This window comes from Lampetra fluviatilis, unplaced genomic scaffold (assembly GCF_964198595.1).
Source record: "Lampetra fluviatilis unplaced genomic scaffold, kcLamFluv1.1 SCAFFOLD_757, whole genome shotgun sequence".
NCBI lineage: Eukaryota > Metazoa > Chordata > Hyperoartia > Petromyzontiformes > Petromyzontidae > Lampetra > Lampetra fluviatilis.
The window spans coordinates 25303-43628 of NW_027621289.1; the positions used below are offsets into that span (position 1 = coordinate 25303).

The window sequence follows — 18326 nt, forward strand, 5'->3', positions numbered from 1 at the left end:
CTCACTCACTGTGTTACTCGCTCGCTCGCTCGCTCGCTCACTCACTGACTGTGTCACTCGCTCACTCACTCAGTCACTCGCTGTGTCACTCGCTCAGTCACTCGTTCAGTCACTCACTCACTGTGTTACTCGCTCGCTCGCTCGCTCGCTCGCTCACTGACTGTGTCACTCGCTCACTCACTCAGTCACTCGCTGTGTCACTCGCTCAGTCACTCGTTCAGTCACTCACTCAGTCACTCACTCACTGTGTCGCTCGCTCGCTCGCTCGCTCACTCACTGACTGTGTCACTCGCTCACTCGCTGTGTCACTCGCTGTGTCACTCGCTCAGTCACTCGCTCAGTCGCTCGCTCATTCACTCGCTGTTTCACTCGCTGTGTCACTCGCTCACTGCCACGACCCCTTGACCCCCTCTGCCATGACCCTTGACCCCCTCTGCCATGACCCTTGACCCCCTCTGTCAGATGAAAAAGTCGTGGTCTAACCGCAAGGGGCGAGACAACTTCAACCCACTCAGTCACTCACTCAGTCACTCACTCAGTCACTCACTCAGTCACTCACTCAGTCACTCACTCAGTCACTCACTCACTGTGTCACTCACTCACTGTTTCACTCACTCAGTCACTCACTCACTCAGTCACTCACTGTGTCACTCACTCACTGTGTCACTCGCTCACTGCCACGACCCCTTGACCCCCTCTGCCACGACCCCTTGACCCCCTCTGCCATGACCCTTGACCCCCTCTGCCACGACCCCTTGACCCCCTCTGCCACGACCCCTTGACCCCCTCTGCCATGACCCTTGACGCCCTCTGTCAGATGAAAAAGTCGTGGTCTAACCGCAAGGGGCGAGACAACTTCAACTCACTCAGTCACTCACTCAGTCACTCAGTCACTCACTCACTGTTTCACTCACTCACTGTTTCACTCAGTCACTCACTCAGTCACTCACTGTGTCACTCACTGTGTCACTCGCTCACTGCCACGACCCCTTGACCCCCTTTGCCACGACCCCTTGACCCCCTCTGCCATGACCCTTGACCCCCTCTGCCACGACCCCTTGACCCCCTCTGCCATGACCCTTGACCCCCTCTGTCAGATGAAAAAGTCGTGGTCTAACCGCAAGGGGCGAGACAACTTCAACCCGTACAGTGGAGGGGGTCTCCTGCACAACTGTGCCCAGGTGCTGTGCGCACCCCTACAGCCCAGGTAACCCCGTCAAGGGGGTCTCTGTGGGGGTACCACAGCGAGGGGGTCTGTGTGTGTGTGTGTGGGTGTGTCTCTGTGTGTGTGTGTCTCTGTGTGTGTGTGTCTCCGACCCCCAGGAACAGGTTTGCAGATTTGCTGAGCATTTCTGTGAGGTCCTGGGGGAGGGAAAATCTCTCAGCCAGGAAAACATCATGGCACAAAGTGGGGATAACCCTGCTGAGGCTGCGGTGCCTCAAATATTGGAAGAGGTCACCCCCTGTGAGTGGCTGGCTGAGGTACCGGCTGTTGAGGAAGTACTGAGGGCGATCCGGAGTCTGAGACCAGGGAAGGCACCGGGCAGAGATGATCTCCCAGGCGAAATGCTGAGGGAGGGTGGCGTTTGTGCACAGACTGCCCTATATGACATCATAACAACAGTCTGGACCACTGGACGGGTTCCGCAGGACTGGAAGGATGCCCTGGTGGTCCCCCTCTTTAAGAAGGGGGACCGTACCGACTGTAACAACTACAGGGGCATCTCACTCCTCAGTGTGCCGGGTAAGGTCCTGGCAAGGATTATTCAACATCGCCTTGCTAGGCACGCTGAGGAGAGGCTTGCGGAGCCCCAATGTGGTTTCAGGAAAGGGCGGTCCTGCACAGATGCCATATTTTCTGTCCGTCTGCTACAGCAGAGGTGTAGGGAATTCCAAAAAGACCTACATCTCTGCTTTATTGACCTGGTCAAGGCCTATGATACCATCAGTAGGACTGGGCTCTGGGTTGTTCTTCGTGCTTTCGGAGTCCCTGACCCTCTGCTCACGATCATTAAGGACCTTCATGATGGTGAGCGGGCCCGGGTAAAACTACGTGGCCGGGAGTCGGAGCCTTTCCCTGTACACCTTGGGGTGCGACAGGGATGTCCTCTGGCTCCCACATTATTTAACATCTATTTCGACTGCGTAGTTCGTGAAGCCTTCAATAGCTGTACCCGGGGAATTACCATTTGGTACAGATATAATGGGAGGCTGATCGACGCCCGGGTGCGATCAAGGGATGGCTCCCTATTGGTCAACCACGTTATGTATGCCGATGATTTGGTAATAGCTGCTCATTCAGAAGAGGAGTTGGAGACGCTGCTGCTGAGACTGGAGCGTGCCACTAAGAGGTGGGGCCTTACCATCAGCCCCACCAAAACTAAGCACCTGCCTGGGTATTTTGTACCATCGGGCACTCCGCCCCCACAACTCCCAATCGGTGATGGGGCAGTTGTGGAGAGAGTAGAGAGTTTCCCATAACCTGGGCAGTGTGCTCATGACCGGCTCCAGTTTATCAGCAGAGGTCTCACTCCGAATCAGTCGAGCGGCAATATCTTTTCATCGGTTGCGTAACGCTGCTGTGTGGAAGCTACCTGGTCTGTCGCTCCGCACGAAGCTTCAGGTCTTCTCGGCCACGGTCATTCCCTCCCTTCTCTATGCTTGCGAAACGTGGACCCCCCTAGTGGAGCATCTTCGCCGGTTGGAAACATTTAGGCTGGCCTGCCTACGATCCATCCTGGGTTTAACCAGGCTGGATTGTGTGAGGAGCTCACAAGTCCTTGAAAGATCTGGACAAAGTCCCATCAGTGAGCTCCTCCGGCAGACAAGGCTGCGTTGGCTGGGTCATGTAGCCCGCATGCCCAGCCACCGCATGCCTAAACAGCTTTTGTTCGGCCGGATCGAGGGGGCTAAACGGGCGCGGCACGGGCTAGAGAAGAGATGGAGTGATGTGGTACAGGAGGACGTGGAGTTGAGTGGACTTGCCGATGACTGGTACCAGCGGTGTCAAGATCGGCCTCAGTGGAGGAGGCTCGTGAAGGACGCTACTGGGCAGTTGGAGGCAGTCGCCCTCCGACAACAACGGAGGGCGGAGGAGCGACGCTCACAACAACGAGCGGAGCGCCGGGTGGCTAAAGCACAGCAAGTTGGCACAGTAGGGGGCACAGGTGGTGCATCAGCCAGTCATCTCGGTCATCTCGGTCAGTCGACCCGTGGCACCTGCTGGGTCTGCCCCGTGACCTCCTGCCAGTGGGCGTTCGACACTTCACGTGGCCTCAAGGTGCACATGGCCTGGCACAAGCGTCGTGGTGACGTCACCGCCACTTAGTGGCGAATGGCGGTTGTTGTGTGTCAGTCTCTGTGTGTGTGTGGGTGTGTGTCTCTGTGTGTGTGTCTCTGTGTGTCTCTGTGTGTGTGTGTGTCTCTGTGTGTGTGTCTCTGTGTGTGTGTGTCTCTGTGTGTGTGTGTCTCTGTCTGTGTGTGTGTGTCTCTGTCTGTGTGTGTGTGTGTCTCTGTGTGTGTGTGTCTCTGTCTGTGTGTGTGTGTCTCTGTCTGTGTGTGTGTCTGTGTGTGTGTGTGTGTCTCAGTCTCTGTGTGTGTGTGTCTCTGTGTGTGTGTGTCTCTGTGTGTGTGTGTCTCTGTGTGTCTCAGTCTGCTAGACCTGAGGGGCTTTGTGGTTCCGGACATCGCAGAGACGTCAAACTCCTCCACCCTGGGCATGCAGCCGGTACCTACCACTCACCCACCTACCCACTCACTCACCTACCACTCACCTACTCACCTACCACTCACCCACCTACCCACTCACCCACCTACCACTCACCCACCTACCACTCACCCACTCACCCACTCACTCACTCACCTACCACTCACCCACCTACCCACTCACCCACCTACCACTCACCCACCTACCCACTCACTCACTCACCCACTCACTCACTCACCTACCACTCACCCACCTACCACTCACCCACCTACCACTCACCCACTCACCCACTCACTCACTCACCTACCACTCACCCACCTACCACTCACCCACCTACCACTCACCCACTCACCCACTCACTCACTCACCTACCACTCACCCACCTACCACTCACCCACCTACCACTCACCTACCACTCACCCACTCACCCACTCACTCACTCACCTACCACTCACCCACCTACCACTCACCCACCTACCACTCACCTACCACTCACCCACTCACCCACTCACTCACTCACCTACCACTCACCCACCTACCACTCACTCACCTACCACCCACCTACCACTCACCTACCCACTCACTCACCTACCACTCACCTACTCACCTACCACTCACCCACCTACCACTCACCCACTCACCCACTCACTCACTCACCTACCACTCACCCACCTACCACTCACCCACCTACCACTCACCCACTCACCCACTCACTCACTCACCTACCACTCACCCACCTACCACTCACCTACTCACCTACCACTCACCCACCTACCACTCACCCACCTACCCACTCACCCACCTACCACTCACCCACCTACCCACTCACTCACCTACCACTCACCTACCACTCACCTACTCACCTACCACTCACCCACCTACCACTCACCCACCTACCACTCACCCACCTACCACTCACCCACTCACCCACTCACTCACTCACCTACCACTCACCCACCTACCCACTCACCCACCTACCACTCACCCACCTACCACTCACCCACTCACCCACTCACTCACTCACCTACCACTCACCCACCTACCACTCACCCACCTACCACTCACCCACTCACCCACTCACTCACTCACCTACCACTCACCCACCTACCACTCACCCACCTACCACTCACCCACTCACCCACTCACTCACTCACCTACCACTCACCCACCTACCCACTCACCCACCTACCACTCACCCACCTACCACTCACCCACTCACTCACTCACCTACCACTCACCCACCTACCACTCACCCACCTACCCACTCACCCACCTACCACTCACCCACCTACCACTCACCCACTCACTCACTCACCTACCACTCACCCACCTACCCACTCACCCACCTACCCACTCACTCACCTACCACTCACCCACTCACTCACTCACCTACCACTCACCCACTCACCCACTCACTCACTCACCTACCACTCACCCACCTACCCACTCACCCACCTACCACTCACCTACCACTCACCCACTCACCCACTCACTCACTCACCTACCACTCACCCACCTACCCACTCACCCACCTACCACTCACCCACCTACCCACTCACTCACCTACCACTCACCCACTCACTCACTCACCTACCACTCACCCACCTACCACTCACCCACCTACCACTCACCTACTCACCTACCACTCACTCACCTACCACTCACCCACCTACCACTCACCCACCTACCCACTCACCCACCTACCACTCACCCACCTACCACTCACCCACTCACTCACTCACCTACCACTCACCCACCTACCACTCACCCACCTACCCACTCACTCACCTACCACTCACCCACTCACTCACTCACCTACCACTCACCCACTCACCCACTCACTCACTCACCTACCACTCACCCACCTACCCACTCACCCACCTACCACTCACCTACCACTCACCCACTCACCCACTCACTCACTCACCTACCACTCACCCACCTACCCACTCACCCACCTACCACTCACCCACCTACCCACTCACTCACCTACCACTCACCCACTCACTCACTCACCTACCACTCACCCACCTACCACTCACCCACCTACCACTCACCTACTCACCTACCACTCACCCACCTACCACTCACCCACCTACCCACTCACTCACCTACCCACTCACTCACCTACCCACTCACTCACCTACCACTCACCCACTCACTCACTCACCTACCACTCACCCACCTACCACTCACCTACTCACCTACCACTCACCCACCTACCACTCACCCACCTACCCACTCACTCACCTACCCACTCACTCACCTACCCACTCACTCACCTACCACTCACCCACTCACTCACTCACCTACCACTCACCCACCTACCACTCACCTACTCACCTACCACTCACCCACCTACCACTCACCCACCTACCACTCACCCACCTACCACTCACCTACTCACCTACCACTCACCCACCTACCCACTCACTCACCTACCACTCACCTACCACTCACCTACCACTCACCCACTCACTCACTCACCTACCACTCACCCACCTACCACTCACCCACCTACCACTCACCTACCACTCACCCACTCACCCACTCACTCACTCACCTACCACTCACCCACCTACCACTCACTCACCTACCACTCACCTACCACTCACTCACTCACTCACTCACCTACCCACTCACTCACCTACCTCTCACTCACCTACCACTCACCTACCACTCACCCACTCACTCACTCACTCACCTACCACACACTCACTCACTCACTCACCTACCACTCACTCACCTACCACTCACTCACCTACCACTCACCTACCACTCACTCACCTACCCACTCACTCACCTACCACTCACCTACCACTCACTCACCTACCACTCACCTACCACTCACCTACCACTCACTCACTCACCTACCCACTCACCTACCACTCACTCACCTACCACTCACCTACCACTCACCTACCACTCACTCACTCACCTACCCACTCACCTACCACTCACCTACCACTCACCTACCACTCACCTACCACTCACCTACCACTCACTCACTCACTCACCTACCACACACTCACTCACTCACTCACCTACCACTCACCTACCACTCACCTACCACTCACTCACTCACCTACCCACTCACCTACCACTCACTCACTCACCTACCACACACTCACTCACTCACTCACCTACCCACTCACCTACCACTCACTCACCTACCACTCACCTACCACTCACCTACCACTCACTCACTCACCTACCCACTCACCTACCACTCACTCACCTACCACTCACCTACCACTCACCTACCACTCACCTACCACTCACCCACTCACTCATTCACTCACCTACCCACTCACTCACCTACCTCTCACTCACCTACCACTCACCTACCACTCACCTACCACTCACCTACCACTCACTCACTCACCTACCCACTCACCTACCACTCACTCACTCACTCACCTACCACACACTCACTCACTCACTCACCTACCCACTCACCTACCACTCACTCACCTACCACTCACCTACCACTCACCTACCACTCACTCACTCACCTACCCACTCACCTACCACTCACTCACCTACCACTCACCTACCACTCACCTACCACTCACCCACTCACTCATTCACTCACCTACCCACTCACTCACCTACCTCTCACTCACCTACCACTCACCTACCACTCACCTACCACTCACCTACCACTCACCCACTCACTCATTCACTCACCTACCCACTCACTCACCTACCTCTCACTCACCTACCACTCACCTACCACTCACCTACCACTCACCCACTCACTCACCTACCACACACTCACTCACTCACCTACCACTCACTCACCTACCACTCACCTACCACTCACCTACCACTCACTCACCTACCACTCACCCACTCACTCACCTACCACTCACTCACTCACCTACCCACTCACTCACCTACCACTCACTCACTCACTCACCTACCCACTCACTCACCTACCCACTCACTCACCTACCCACTCACTCACCTACCACTCGCCCACTCACTCACTCACTCACCTACCACTCATCCACCCACTCACTCACTCACTCACCTACCACTCACTCACTCACCTACCACTCACCTACTCACCTACCACTCACCTACCACTCACCCACCCACTCACTCACTCACTCACCTACCCACTCGCATACTCACCTACCACTCACTCACCCACCTACCCACTCACTCACCTACCACTCACCTCTCACTCACCTACCACTCACCCACTCACTCACCCACTCACTCACCTACCACTCACCTACCACTCACCCACCCACTCACCCACTCACTCACTCACCTACCACTCATCCACCCACTCACTCGCCTACCACCCACTCACCTACCACTCACTCACTCACTCACCTCTCACTCACCTACCACTCACCCACCTACCACTCACTCGCCTACCCACTCACCTACTCACCTACCACTCACCTCTCACTCACCCACCTACCCACTCGCATACTCACCTACCCACTCACCTACCACTCACCTACCACTCACCTACCACTCACCTACCCACTCACCTACCACTCACCTACCACTCACCCACCCACTCACTCACTCACTCACCTACCACTCACCCACCACTCACTCACTCACTCACCTACCACCCACTCACTCACCTACCACTCACCTACCACTCACCCACCCACTCACCCACCCACTCACCTACCACTCACCCACCCACTCACCCACCCACTCACCTACCACTCACCCACCCACTCACTCACTCACTCACTCACCTACCACCCACTCACTCACCTACCACTCACCTACCACTCACCCACCCACTCACCTACCACTCACCCACCCACTCACTCACTCACCTACCACCCACTCACTCACCTACCACTCACCTACCACTCACCCACCCACTCACCTACCACTCACCCACCTACCCACTCGCATACTCACCTACCCACTCACTCACTCACCTACCACTCATCCACCCACTCACTCGCCTACCACCCACTCACCTACCACTCACCTACCTCTCACTCACTCACCTCTCACTCACCTACCACTCACCTACCACTCACCTACCCACTCACCTACCACTCACCTACCACTCACCCACCCACTCACTCACTCACTCACCTACCACTCACCCACCCACTCACTCACTCACTCACCTACCACCCACTCACTCACCTACCACTCACCTACCACTCACCCACCCACTCACCCACCCACTCACCTACCACTCACCCACCCACTCACCCACCCACTCACCTACCACTCACCCACCCACTCACTCACTCACTCACTCACTCACCTACCACCCACTCACTCACCTACCACTCACCTACCACTCACCCACCCACTCACCTACCACTCACCCACCCACTCACTCACTCACCTACCACCCACTCACTCACCTACCACTCACCTACCACTCACCCACCCACTCACCTACCACTCACCCACCTACCCACTCGCATACTCACCTACCCACTCACTCACTCACCTACCACTCATCCACCCACTCACTCGCCTACCACCCACTCACCTACCACTCACCTACCTCTCACTCACTCACCTCTCACTCACCTACCACTCACCTACCACTCACCCACCTACCCACTCGCATACTCACCTACCCACTCACCTACCACTCACTCACTCACCTACCCACTCACCTACTCACCTACCACTCGCTCACCTACCACTCACCCACCTACCCACTCACTCACTCACTCACCTACCACTCACTCACTCACTCACCTACTCACTCACCCACTCACTCAACCACACACTCACTCACTCAACCACCCACTCACTCACCTACCACTCACTCACCTACCTACCTACCTACTCACCCTCTCCGCGAGGTGAGTGGTGAGTGACTCGTTTGATCTCGTTCCTCCGCAGATCTCGACAACATCACAACCACCACAACTGTCATCACCACCACCACAACTGTCATCACCACCACCACCACCACAACCACCACAACTGTCATCACCACCACCACAACTGTCATCACCACCACCACCACCACAACCACCACAACTGTCATCACCACCACCACCACAACTGTCATCACCACCACCACCACCACCACCACCACAACTGTCATCACCACCACCACCACAACTGTCATCACCACCACCACCACAACTGTCATCACCATCACCACCACAACTGTCATCACCACCACCACAACTGTCATCACCACCACCACCACAACTGTCATCACCACCACCACCACAACTGTCATCACCATCACCACCACCATCACCACAACTACCGTCATCACCATCACCACAACTACCATCACCACAACTATCAGCACCATCACCACCATCACTACCACTACCACCACTGCTACCACCACCACCACCATCACTGCCACAACCACCACCATCACCATCACTGCTACCATCGCCACCATCACTACCATCACCACCACCATCACTACCACAACTACCACTGCCACCACTGCTACCATCGCCACCATCACTGCCACAACCACCATCACTGCTACCATCACTGCTACCATCACCACCACCACCACAACCACCATCACTGCTACCACCATCACCATCACCACAACCACCATCACTGCTACCATCGCCACCATCACTGCCACAACCACCATCACTGCTACCATCACTGCTACCATCACCACCATCACCACCACCACCACAACCACCATCACTGCTACCATCACCACCACCACCACAACCACCATCACTGCTACCATCACCACCATCACCACCATCATCACCACCACAACCATCACCACGACGTCCGTCACCTCCACAGCTCAACGCACTCGCCAGGGCGGATGATGAAGACACTGAGAGGAGGAGGAGGAGGAGCTGCGATGATGATGGCGATGATGAAGATGATGATGATGTTGATGATGATGATGTTGATGATGATGATGTTGAGAGGGGAGGGGGGGCGGTCTTGGTGGCCATACTTCACCACTCCGGCGCCTTCCCTGTGGCCACGGCGAGGAGGGGCGCGGTGAAAATGAGCGCGGTGTGAGATGTCATGCACCTAGCCTGGCACCGTCGTGGGTGGGTGGGTGAGTGGGTGAGTGGGTGGGTGAATGAGTGAGTGACGGCGTGAGTGAGTGACTGGGTGAGTGAGTGGGTGAGTTAGTTGGTGAGTGGGTTGGTGAGTGGGTGGGTGGATGATTGAGTGAGTGGGTGAGTGAGTGGGTGGATGACTGAGTGAGTGAGTGGGTGAGTGAGTGACTGGGTGAGTGAGTTGGTGAGTGGGTTGGTGAGTGGGTGGGTGGATGATTGAGTGAGTGGGTGAGTGAGTGGGTGACTGGGTGAGTTGGTGAATGAGTGAGTGACTGGGTGAGTGAGTGGGTGGATGACTGGGTGAGTGAGTGGGTGGCTAGATGATTGGGTGAGTGGGTGAGTGAGTGACTGGGTGACTTGGTGGGTGAGGTGAGTGGGTGAGTGAGTGACTGGGTGAGTGAGTGACTGGGTGGGTAGATGATTGAGTGAGTGGGTGAATGAGTGGGTGAATGAGTGGGTGAGTGAGTGGGTGAGTGAGTGACTGGGTGACTTGGTGGATGACTGGGTGAGTGGGTGGATGACTGAGTTGGTGAATGAGTGGGTGAGTGCTCCACTGGGGGGGGGGGGGGCGCCTTAGCCACACGTGGTGCCCGTCACGCATCTACAAGTCTCCTCGTGCCAAACTCTCTCCCCTCTCTCTCCCCCCTCTCCCCACTCTCTCCCCACTCTCTCTCCCCCCACTCTCTCTCCCCACTCTCTCTCCCCCCTCTCCCCACTCTCTCCCCACTCTCTCCCCCCTCCCCACTCTCTCTCCCCACTCTCTCTCCCCACTCTCTCCCCACTCTCTCCCCCCTCCCCACTCTCTCCCCCCACTCTCTCTCCCCACTCTCTCTCCCCACTCTCTCTCCCCCCTCTCCCCACTCACACCCCACACTCTCTCCCCCCACTCTCTCTCCCCCCTCTCCCCACTCACACCCCACACACTCTCTCTCCCCCCTCTCCCCACTCTCTCTCCCCACTCTCTCCCCACACACTCTCTCTCCCCACTCTCTCCCCACACACTCTCTCTCCCCACTCACTCTCCCCACTCACTCTCCCCACTCACTCTCCCCACTCTCTCTCCCCACTCTCTCTCCCCACTCTCCCCACTCTCTCCCCACACACTCTCCCCACTCTCTCTCCCCACTCTCTCTCCCCACTCTCTCTCCCCACTCTCTCTCCCCACTCTCTCTCCCCACTCTCTCCCCACTCACTCCCCCACTCACTCTCCCCACTCTCTCTCCCACACTCTCTCCCCACTCTCTCTCCCCACTCTCTCTCCCCACTCTCTCTCCCCACTCTCTCTCCCCACTCTCCCCACTCTCTCCACTCTCTCCCCACACACTCTCCCCACTCTCTCTCCCCACTCTCTCTCCCCACTCTCTCTCCCCACTCTCTCTCCCCACTCTCTCTCCCCACTCTCTCCACTCTCTCCCCACACACTCTCCCCACTCTCTCCCCACTCTCTCTCCCCCACTCTCTCTCCCCACTCTCTCTCCCCACTCTCCCCACTCACACTCTCTCTCCCCACCACTCTCCCCACTCTCTCCCCTCTCTCCCCACTCTCCCCACTCTCCCCCCACTCTCTCCCCCCACTCTCTCCCCCCACTCTCTCTCCCCACTCTCTCTCCCCACTCTCTCCCCACTCTCCCCCCACTCTCTCCCCCCACTCTCTCTCCCCCCTCTCCCCACTCACACCCCACACACTCTCTCCCCACTCTCTCTCCCCACTCTCCCACTCACACTCTCTCTCCCACCACTCTCCCCACTCTCTCCCCTCTCTCCCCACTCTCCCCCCACTCTCTCCCCCCACTCTCTCTCCCCCCTCTCCCCACACACACCCCACACACTCTCTCCCCACTCTCTCTCCCCACTCTCTCCCCACTCTCCCCCCACTCTCTCCCCCCACTCTCTCTCCCCCCTCTCCCCACTCACACCCCACACACTCTCTCCCCACTCTCTCTCCCCACTCTCCCCACTCACACTCTCTCTCCCCACCACTCTCCCCACTCTCTCCCCTCTCTCCCCACTCTCCCCCCACTCTCTCCCCCCACTCTCTCTCCCCCCTCTCCCCACTCACACCCCACACACTCTCTCCCCACTCTCTCTCCCCACTCTCTCTCCACTCTCTCCCCACTCTCTCCCCCCACTCTCTCTCCCCCCTCTCCCCACTCACACCCCACACACTCTCTCCCCACTCTCTCTCCCCACTCTCCCCACTCACACTCTCTCTCCCCACCACTCTCCCCACTCTCTCCTCTCTCTCCCCACTCTCCCCCCACTCTCTCCCCCCACTCTCTCTCCCCCCTCTCCCCACTCACACCCCACACACTCTCTCCCCACTCTCTCTCCCCACTCTCCCCACTCACACTCTCTCTCCCCACCACTCTCCCCACTCTCTCCCCTCTCTCCCCACTCTCCCCCCACTCTCTCCCCCCACTCTCTCTCCCCCCTCTCCCCACTCACACCCCACACACTCTCTCCCCACTCTCTCTCCCCACTCTCCCCACTCACACTCTCTCTCCCCACCACTCTCCCCACTCTCTCCCCTCTCTCCCCACTCTCCCCCCACTCTCTCCCCCCACTCTCTCTCCCCCCTCTCCCCACTCACACCCCACACACTCTCTCCCCACTCTCTCTCCCCACTCTCTCCCCACTCTCCCCCCACTCTCTCCCCCCACTCTCTCTCCCCCCTCTCCCCACTCACACCCCACACACTCTCTCCCCACTCTCTCTCCCACTCTCCCCACTCACACTCTCTCTCCCCACCACTCTCCCCACTCTCTCCCCTCTCTCCCACTCTCCCCCCACTCTCTCCCCCCACTCTCTCTCCCCCCTCTCCCCACTCACACCCCACACACTCTCTCCCCACTCTCTCTCCCCACTCTCTCCCCACTCTCCCCCCACTCTCTCCCCCCACTCTCTCTCCCCCCTCTCCCCACTCACACCCCACACACTCTCTCCCCACTCTCCCCACTCACACTCTCTCTCCCCACCACTCTCCCCACTCTCTCCCCTCTCTCCCCACTCTCCCCCCACTCTCTCCCCCCACTCTCTCTCCCCCCTCTCCCCACTCACACCCCACACACTCTCTCCCCACTCTCTCTCCCCACTCTCTCCCCACTCTCCCCCCACTCTCTCCCCCCACTCTCTCTCCCCCCTCTCCCCACTCACACCCCACACACTCTCTCCCCACTCTCTCTCCCCACTCTCCCCACTCACACTCTCTCTCCCCACCACTCTCCCCACTCTCTCCCCTCTCTCCCCACTCTCCCCCCACTCTCTCCCCCCACTCTCTCTCCCCCCTCTCCCCACTCACACCCCACACACTCTCTCCCCACTCTCTCTCCCCACTCTCTCCCCACTCTCCCCCCACTCTCTCCCCCCACTCTCTCTCCCCCCTCTCCCCACTCACACCCCACACACTCTCTCCCCACTCTCTCTCCCCACTCTCCCCACTCACACTCTCTCTCCCCACCACTCTCCCCACTCTCTCCCCTCTCTCCCCACTCTCCCCCCACTCTCTCCCCCCACTCTCTCTCCCCCCTCTCCCCACTCACACCCCACACACTCTCTCCCCACTCTCTCTCCCCACTCTCCCCACTCACACACTCTCTCCCCACTCTCTCTCCCCACTCTCTCCCCACTCTCCCCCCACTCTCTCCCCCCACTCTCTCTCCCCCCTCTCCCCACTCACACCCCACACACTCTCTCCCCACTCTCTCTCCCCACTCTCCCCACTCACACTCTCTCTCCCCACTCTCTCCCCTCTCTCCCCACTCTCCCCCCACTCTCTCCCCCCACTCTCTCTCCCCCCTCTCCCCACTCACACCCCACACACTCTCTCCCCACTCTCTCTCCCCACTCTCCCCACTCACACTCTCTCTCCCCACCACTCTCCCCACTCTCTCCCCTCTCTCCCCACTCACACCCCACACACTCTCTCCCCACTCTCTCTCCCCCCTCTCCCCACTCTCTCCCCTCTCTCCCCACCACTCTCTCTCTCTCTCTCCCATCGTCGAATTAGCGATGGGCGTGTTGATTAAATCGCGTTGTATTTTAAATGTTATTGGTGGTGGTGGTGGTGGTGGTGGTTGTTGGTGGTGGTGGTGGTTGTTGGTGGTGGTGGTGGTGGTTGTTGTACCAGATTTGGCCACTGGGTGGCAGCCACCTGCTTAGGCTTCGTGGAGGTGCCCTTGCCCACCTGCAAATCGGAACACCGCTCGCTCACCCACTCACTCACTCACTCACCCGCTCACTCACTCACCCGCTCACTCACCCACCCGCTCACTCACCCGCTCACTCACCCGCTAACTCACCCACTCGCTCACTCACTCACCCGCTCACTCACCCGCTCACTCACCCGCTCACTCACTCACCCGCTCACTCACCCGCTCACTCACCCACTCGCCCACTCGCTCACCCATCCACTCGCTCGCCCACTCGCTCACCTAACCACTCGCCCGCTCGCCCACCCGCTCGCTCACCCATCCCCTCGCTCATCCATCCGCTCGCCCACCCGCTCGCTCACCCATCCGCTCGCCCACCCGCTCGCTCACCCACCCGCTCACCCATCCCCTCGCTCACCCCGCTCGCCTGCCCACTCACTCACCCTCTCACCCATACACTTACCCACCCACTTGCTCACTCACCCACTCACCCACCCGCTCACCCATCCCCTCGCTCGCTCACTCACCCACCCGCTCACTCACCCTCTCACCCATCCACTTACCCACCCACTTGCTCACTCACCCACTCATTCACCCACCCGCTCACCCATCCCCTCGCTCACCCGCTCGCCTGCCCGCTCGCTCACTCACCTGCCCACTCACTCACCCTCTCACCCATCCACTTACCCACCCACTTGCTCACTCACCCACTCATTCACCCACTCGCTCACACACCCATCCGCTCGCCCGCCCGCTCGCTCACTCACCCTCTCACCCATCCACTTACCCACCCACTTGCTCACTCACCCACTCATTCACCCACCCGCTCACCCATCCCCTCGCTCACCCGCTCGCCTGCCCGCTCGCTCACTCACCTGCCCACTCACTCACCCTCTCACCCATCCACTTACCCACCCACTTGCTCACTCACCCACTCATTCACCCACTCGCTCACACACCCATCCACTCACCCGCTCGCCCGCCCGCTCGCTCACTCACCCTCTCACCCATCCACTTACCCACCCACTTGCTCACTCACCCACTCATTCACCCACCCGCTCACCCATCCCCTCGCTCACCCGCTCGCCTGCCCGCTCGCTCACTCACCTGCCCACTCACTCACCCTCTCACCCATCCACTTACCCACCCACTTGCTCACTCACCCACTCATTCACCCACTCGCTCACACACCCATCCACTCACCCGCTCGCCCGCCCGCTCGCTCACTCACCCTCTCACCCATCCACTTACCCACCCACTTGCTCACTCACCCACTCATTCACCCACTCGCTCACACACCCATCCACTCACCCACCCTCTCACCCTCTCCACCTCCCGAGGGAATCTCCCTCGGTGGGGGGGGGGGGTACCCCCAGTGGCAGCTGTCCCTGTGCGCTCATCGCCAGAGAACGTCGGGGAGTGTGATGTGCCAAATGTTGACGATGTTGATGGTTTGGGGACGATCCGTTTTAATAAAGATTTCTAAGACTCTCCCTGCGACTGGCGCGTACATGAGCAGCAGCATCATCCTCCTGGGACATCGACCAAACCACATGTGCAGTGCTGAGTCTGTGGGTGACAGTGCTGAGTCTGTGGGTCTCAGTGAGTCTGTGGGTCTCAGTGAGTCTGTGGGTGGCAGTGCTGAGTCTGTGGGTCTCAGTGTTGAGTCTGTGGGTCTCAGTGCTGAGTCTGTGGGTCTCAGTGTTGAGTCTGTGGGTGGCAGTGTTGAGTCTGTGGGTCTCAGTGTTGAGTCTGTGGGTCACAGTGAGTCTGTGGGTCTCAGTGTTGAGTCTGTGGGTCTCAGTGAGTCTGTGGGTGGCAGTGTTGAGTCTGTGGGTGACAGTGCTGAGTCTTTGGATAGCAGACCCAGCAGGTGCCATGGGTTGACTGCTGTGCCAGGCTAGGTGCAGGAGGAGGAGGTCACGGGACAGACCCAGCAGGTGCCATGGGTTGACTGCTGTGCCAGGCTAGGTGCATGAGGTCACGGGACAGACCCAGCAGGTGCCATGGGTTGACTGCTGTGCCAGGCTAGGTGCATGAGGAGGTCACGGGACAGACCCTGCAGGTGTCATGGGTTGACTTCTGTGCCAGGCTAGGTGCATGAGGAGGTCACGGGACAGACCCTGCAGGTGTCATGGGTTGACTGCTGTGCCAGGCTAGGTGCAGCTGTACCCCCCCACTGTGCCAACTCGCTGCGTTTTATCCGCCCGGCGCTCCGCTCGTTGTTGTGAGCGTCGCTCCTCCGCCCTCCGTTGTTGTTGCTGGAGGGCGACTGCCTCCAACTGCTCATTCACCCACCCACTCACTCACTCAACCACCCACTCATCCAACCACTCACTCACCCACCCACTCACTCACCCACCCACTCATCCAACCACTCACTCACCCACCCACTCACCCACCCACCCACCCACTCACCCAACCACCCACTCACCCAACCACCCACTCACTCACCCACCCATTCACTCACCCACCCACCCACTCACCCACCCACCCACCCACCCACTCACCCACCCACCCACCCACCCACTCACTCACCCACCCACTCACTCACTCACTCACCCACCCACTCACTCACCCACCCACTCATCCAACCACTCACCCACTCACCCACCCACTCACCCACCCACTCACCCAACCACCCACTCACCCAACCACCCACTCACTCACCCACCCACCCACTCACCCAACCACCCATTCACTCACTCACCCACCCACTCATCCAACCACTCACTCACCCACCCACTCACTCACCCACCCACCCACTCACCCAACCACCCATTCACTCACTCACCCACCCACTCATCCAACCACTCACTCACCCACCCACTCACTCACCCACCCACCCACTCACCCACCCACCCACCCACTCACCCACCCACCCACTCACCCAACCACCCACTCACCCAACCACCCACTCACTCACCCACCCATTCACTCACCCATCCACCCACTCACCCAACCACCCACTCACCCAACCACCCACTCACTCACCCACCCATTCACTCACCCACCCACCCACTCACCCACCCACCCACTCACCCACCCACTCACTCACCCACCCACTCACTCACCCACCCACTCACTCACCCACCCACTCATCCAACCACTCACCCATTCACCCACCCACTCACTCACCCACTTACTCACCCAACCACGCACTCACTCACCCACCACCCAACCACGCACTCACTCACCCACCCACTCACTCACCCACCCCACCCACTCACCCAACCACCCACTCACCCAACCACCCACTCACTCACCCACCCATTCACTCACCCACCCACCCACTCACCCACCCACCCACCCACTCACCCACCCACTCACTCACTCACCCACCCACCCACTCACTCACCCACCCACTCACTTACCCACCCACTCACTCACCCACCCACTCATCCAACCACTCACCCACTCACCCACCCACTCACTCACCCACCC

At 58.9% G+C, this 18326-nt stretch overlaps 1 protein-coding gene across 3 annotated transcripts in view; it reads left to right on the forward strand.

The window, feature by feature from the left end:
• The window catches only part of LOC144955044 (palmitoyltransferase ZDHHC18-B-like), a 29428-nt gene extending 17906 nt beyond the window's left edge, over positions 1-11522 (forward strand). For 2 of the 3 annotated variants that reach the window (XM_078885388.1, XM_078885386.1), the window contains exons 2-5: positions 1098-1207; positions 3652-3727; positions 9566-9582; positions 9850-11522. In XM_078885388.1, the coding sequence (XP_078741514.1) occupies positions 1098-1207; positions 3652-3727; positions 9566-9582; positions 9850-10690 (1044 nt within the window). In that variant the 3' untranslated portion in view covers positions 10691-11522. The remainder of the gene's footprint in view (positions 1-1097; positions 1208-3651; positions 3728-9565; positions 9583-9849) is intronic. The other variant, XM_078885385.1, reaches the window with a different exon arrangement.
• The last annotated feature ends 6804 nt before the right edge of the window (positions 11523-18326 follow it).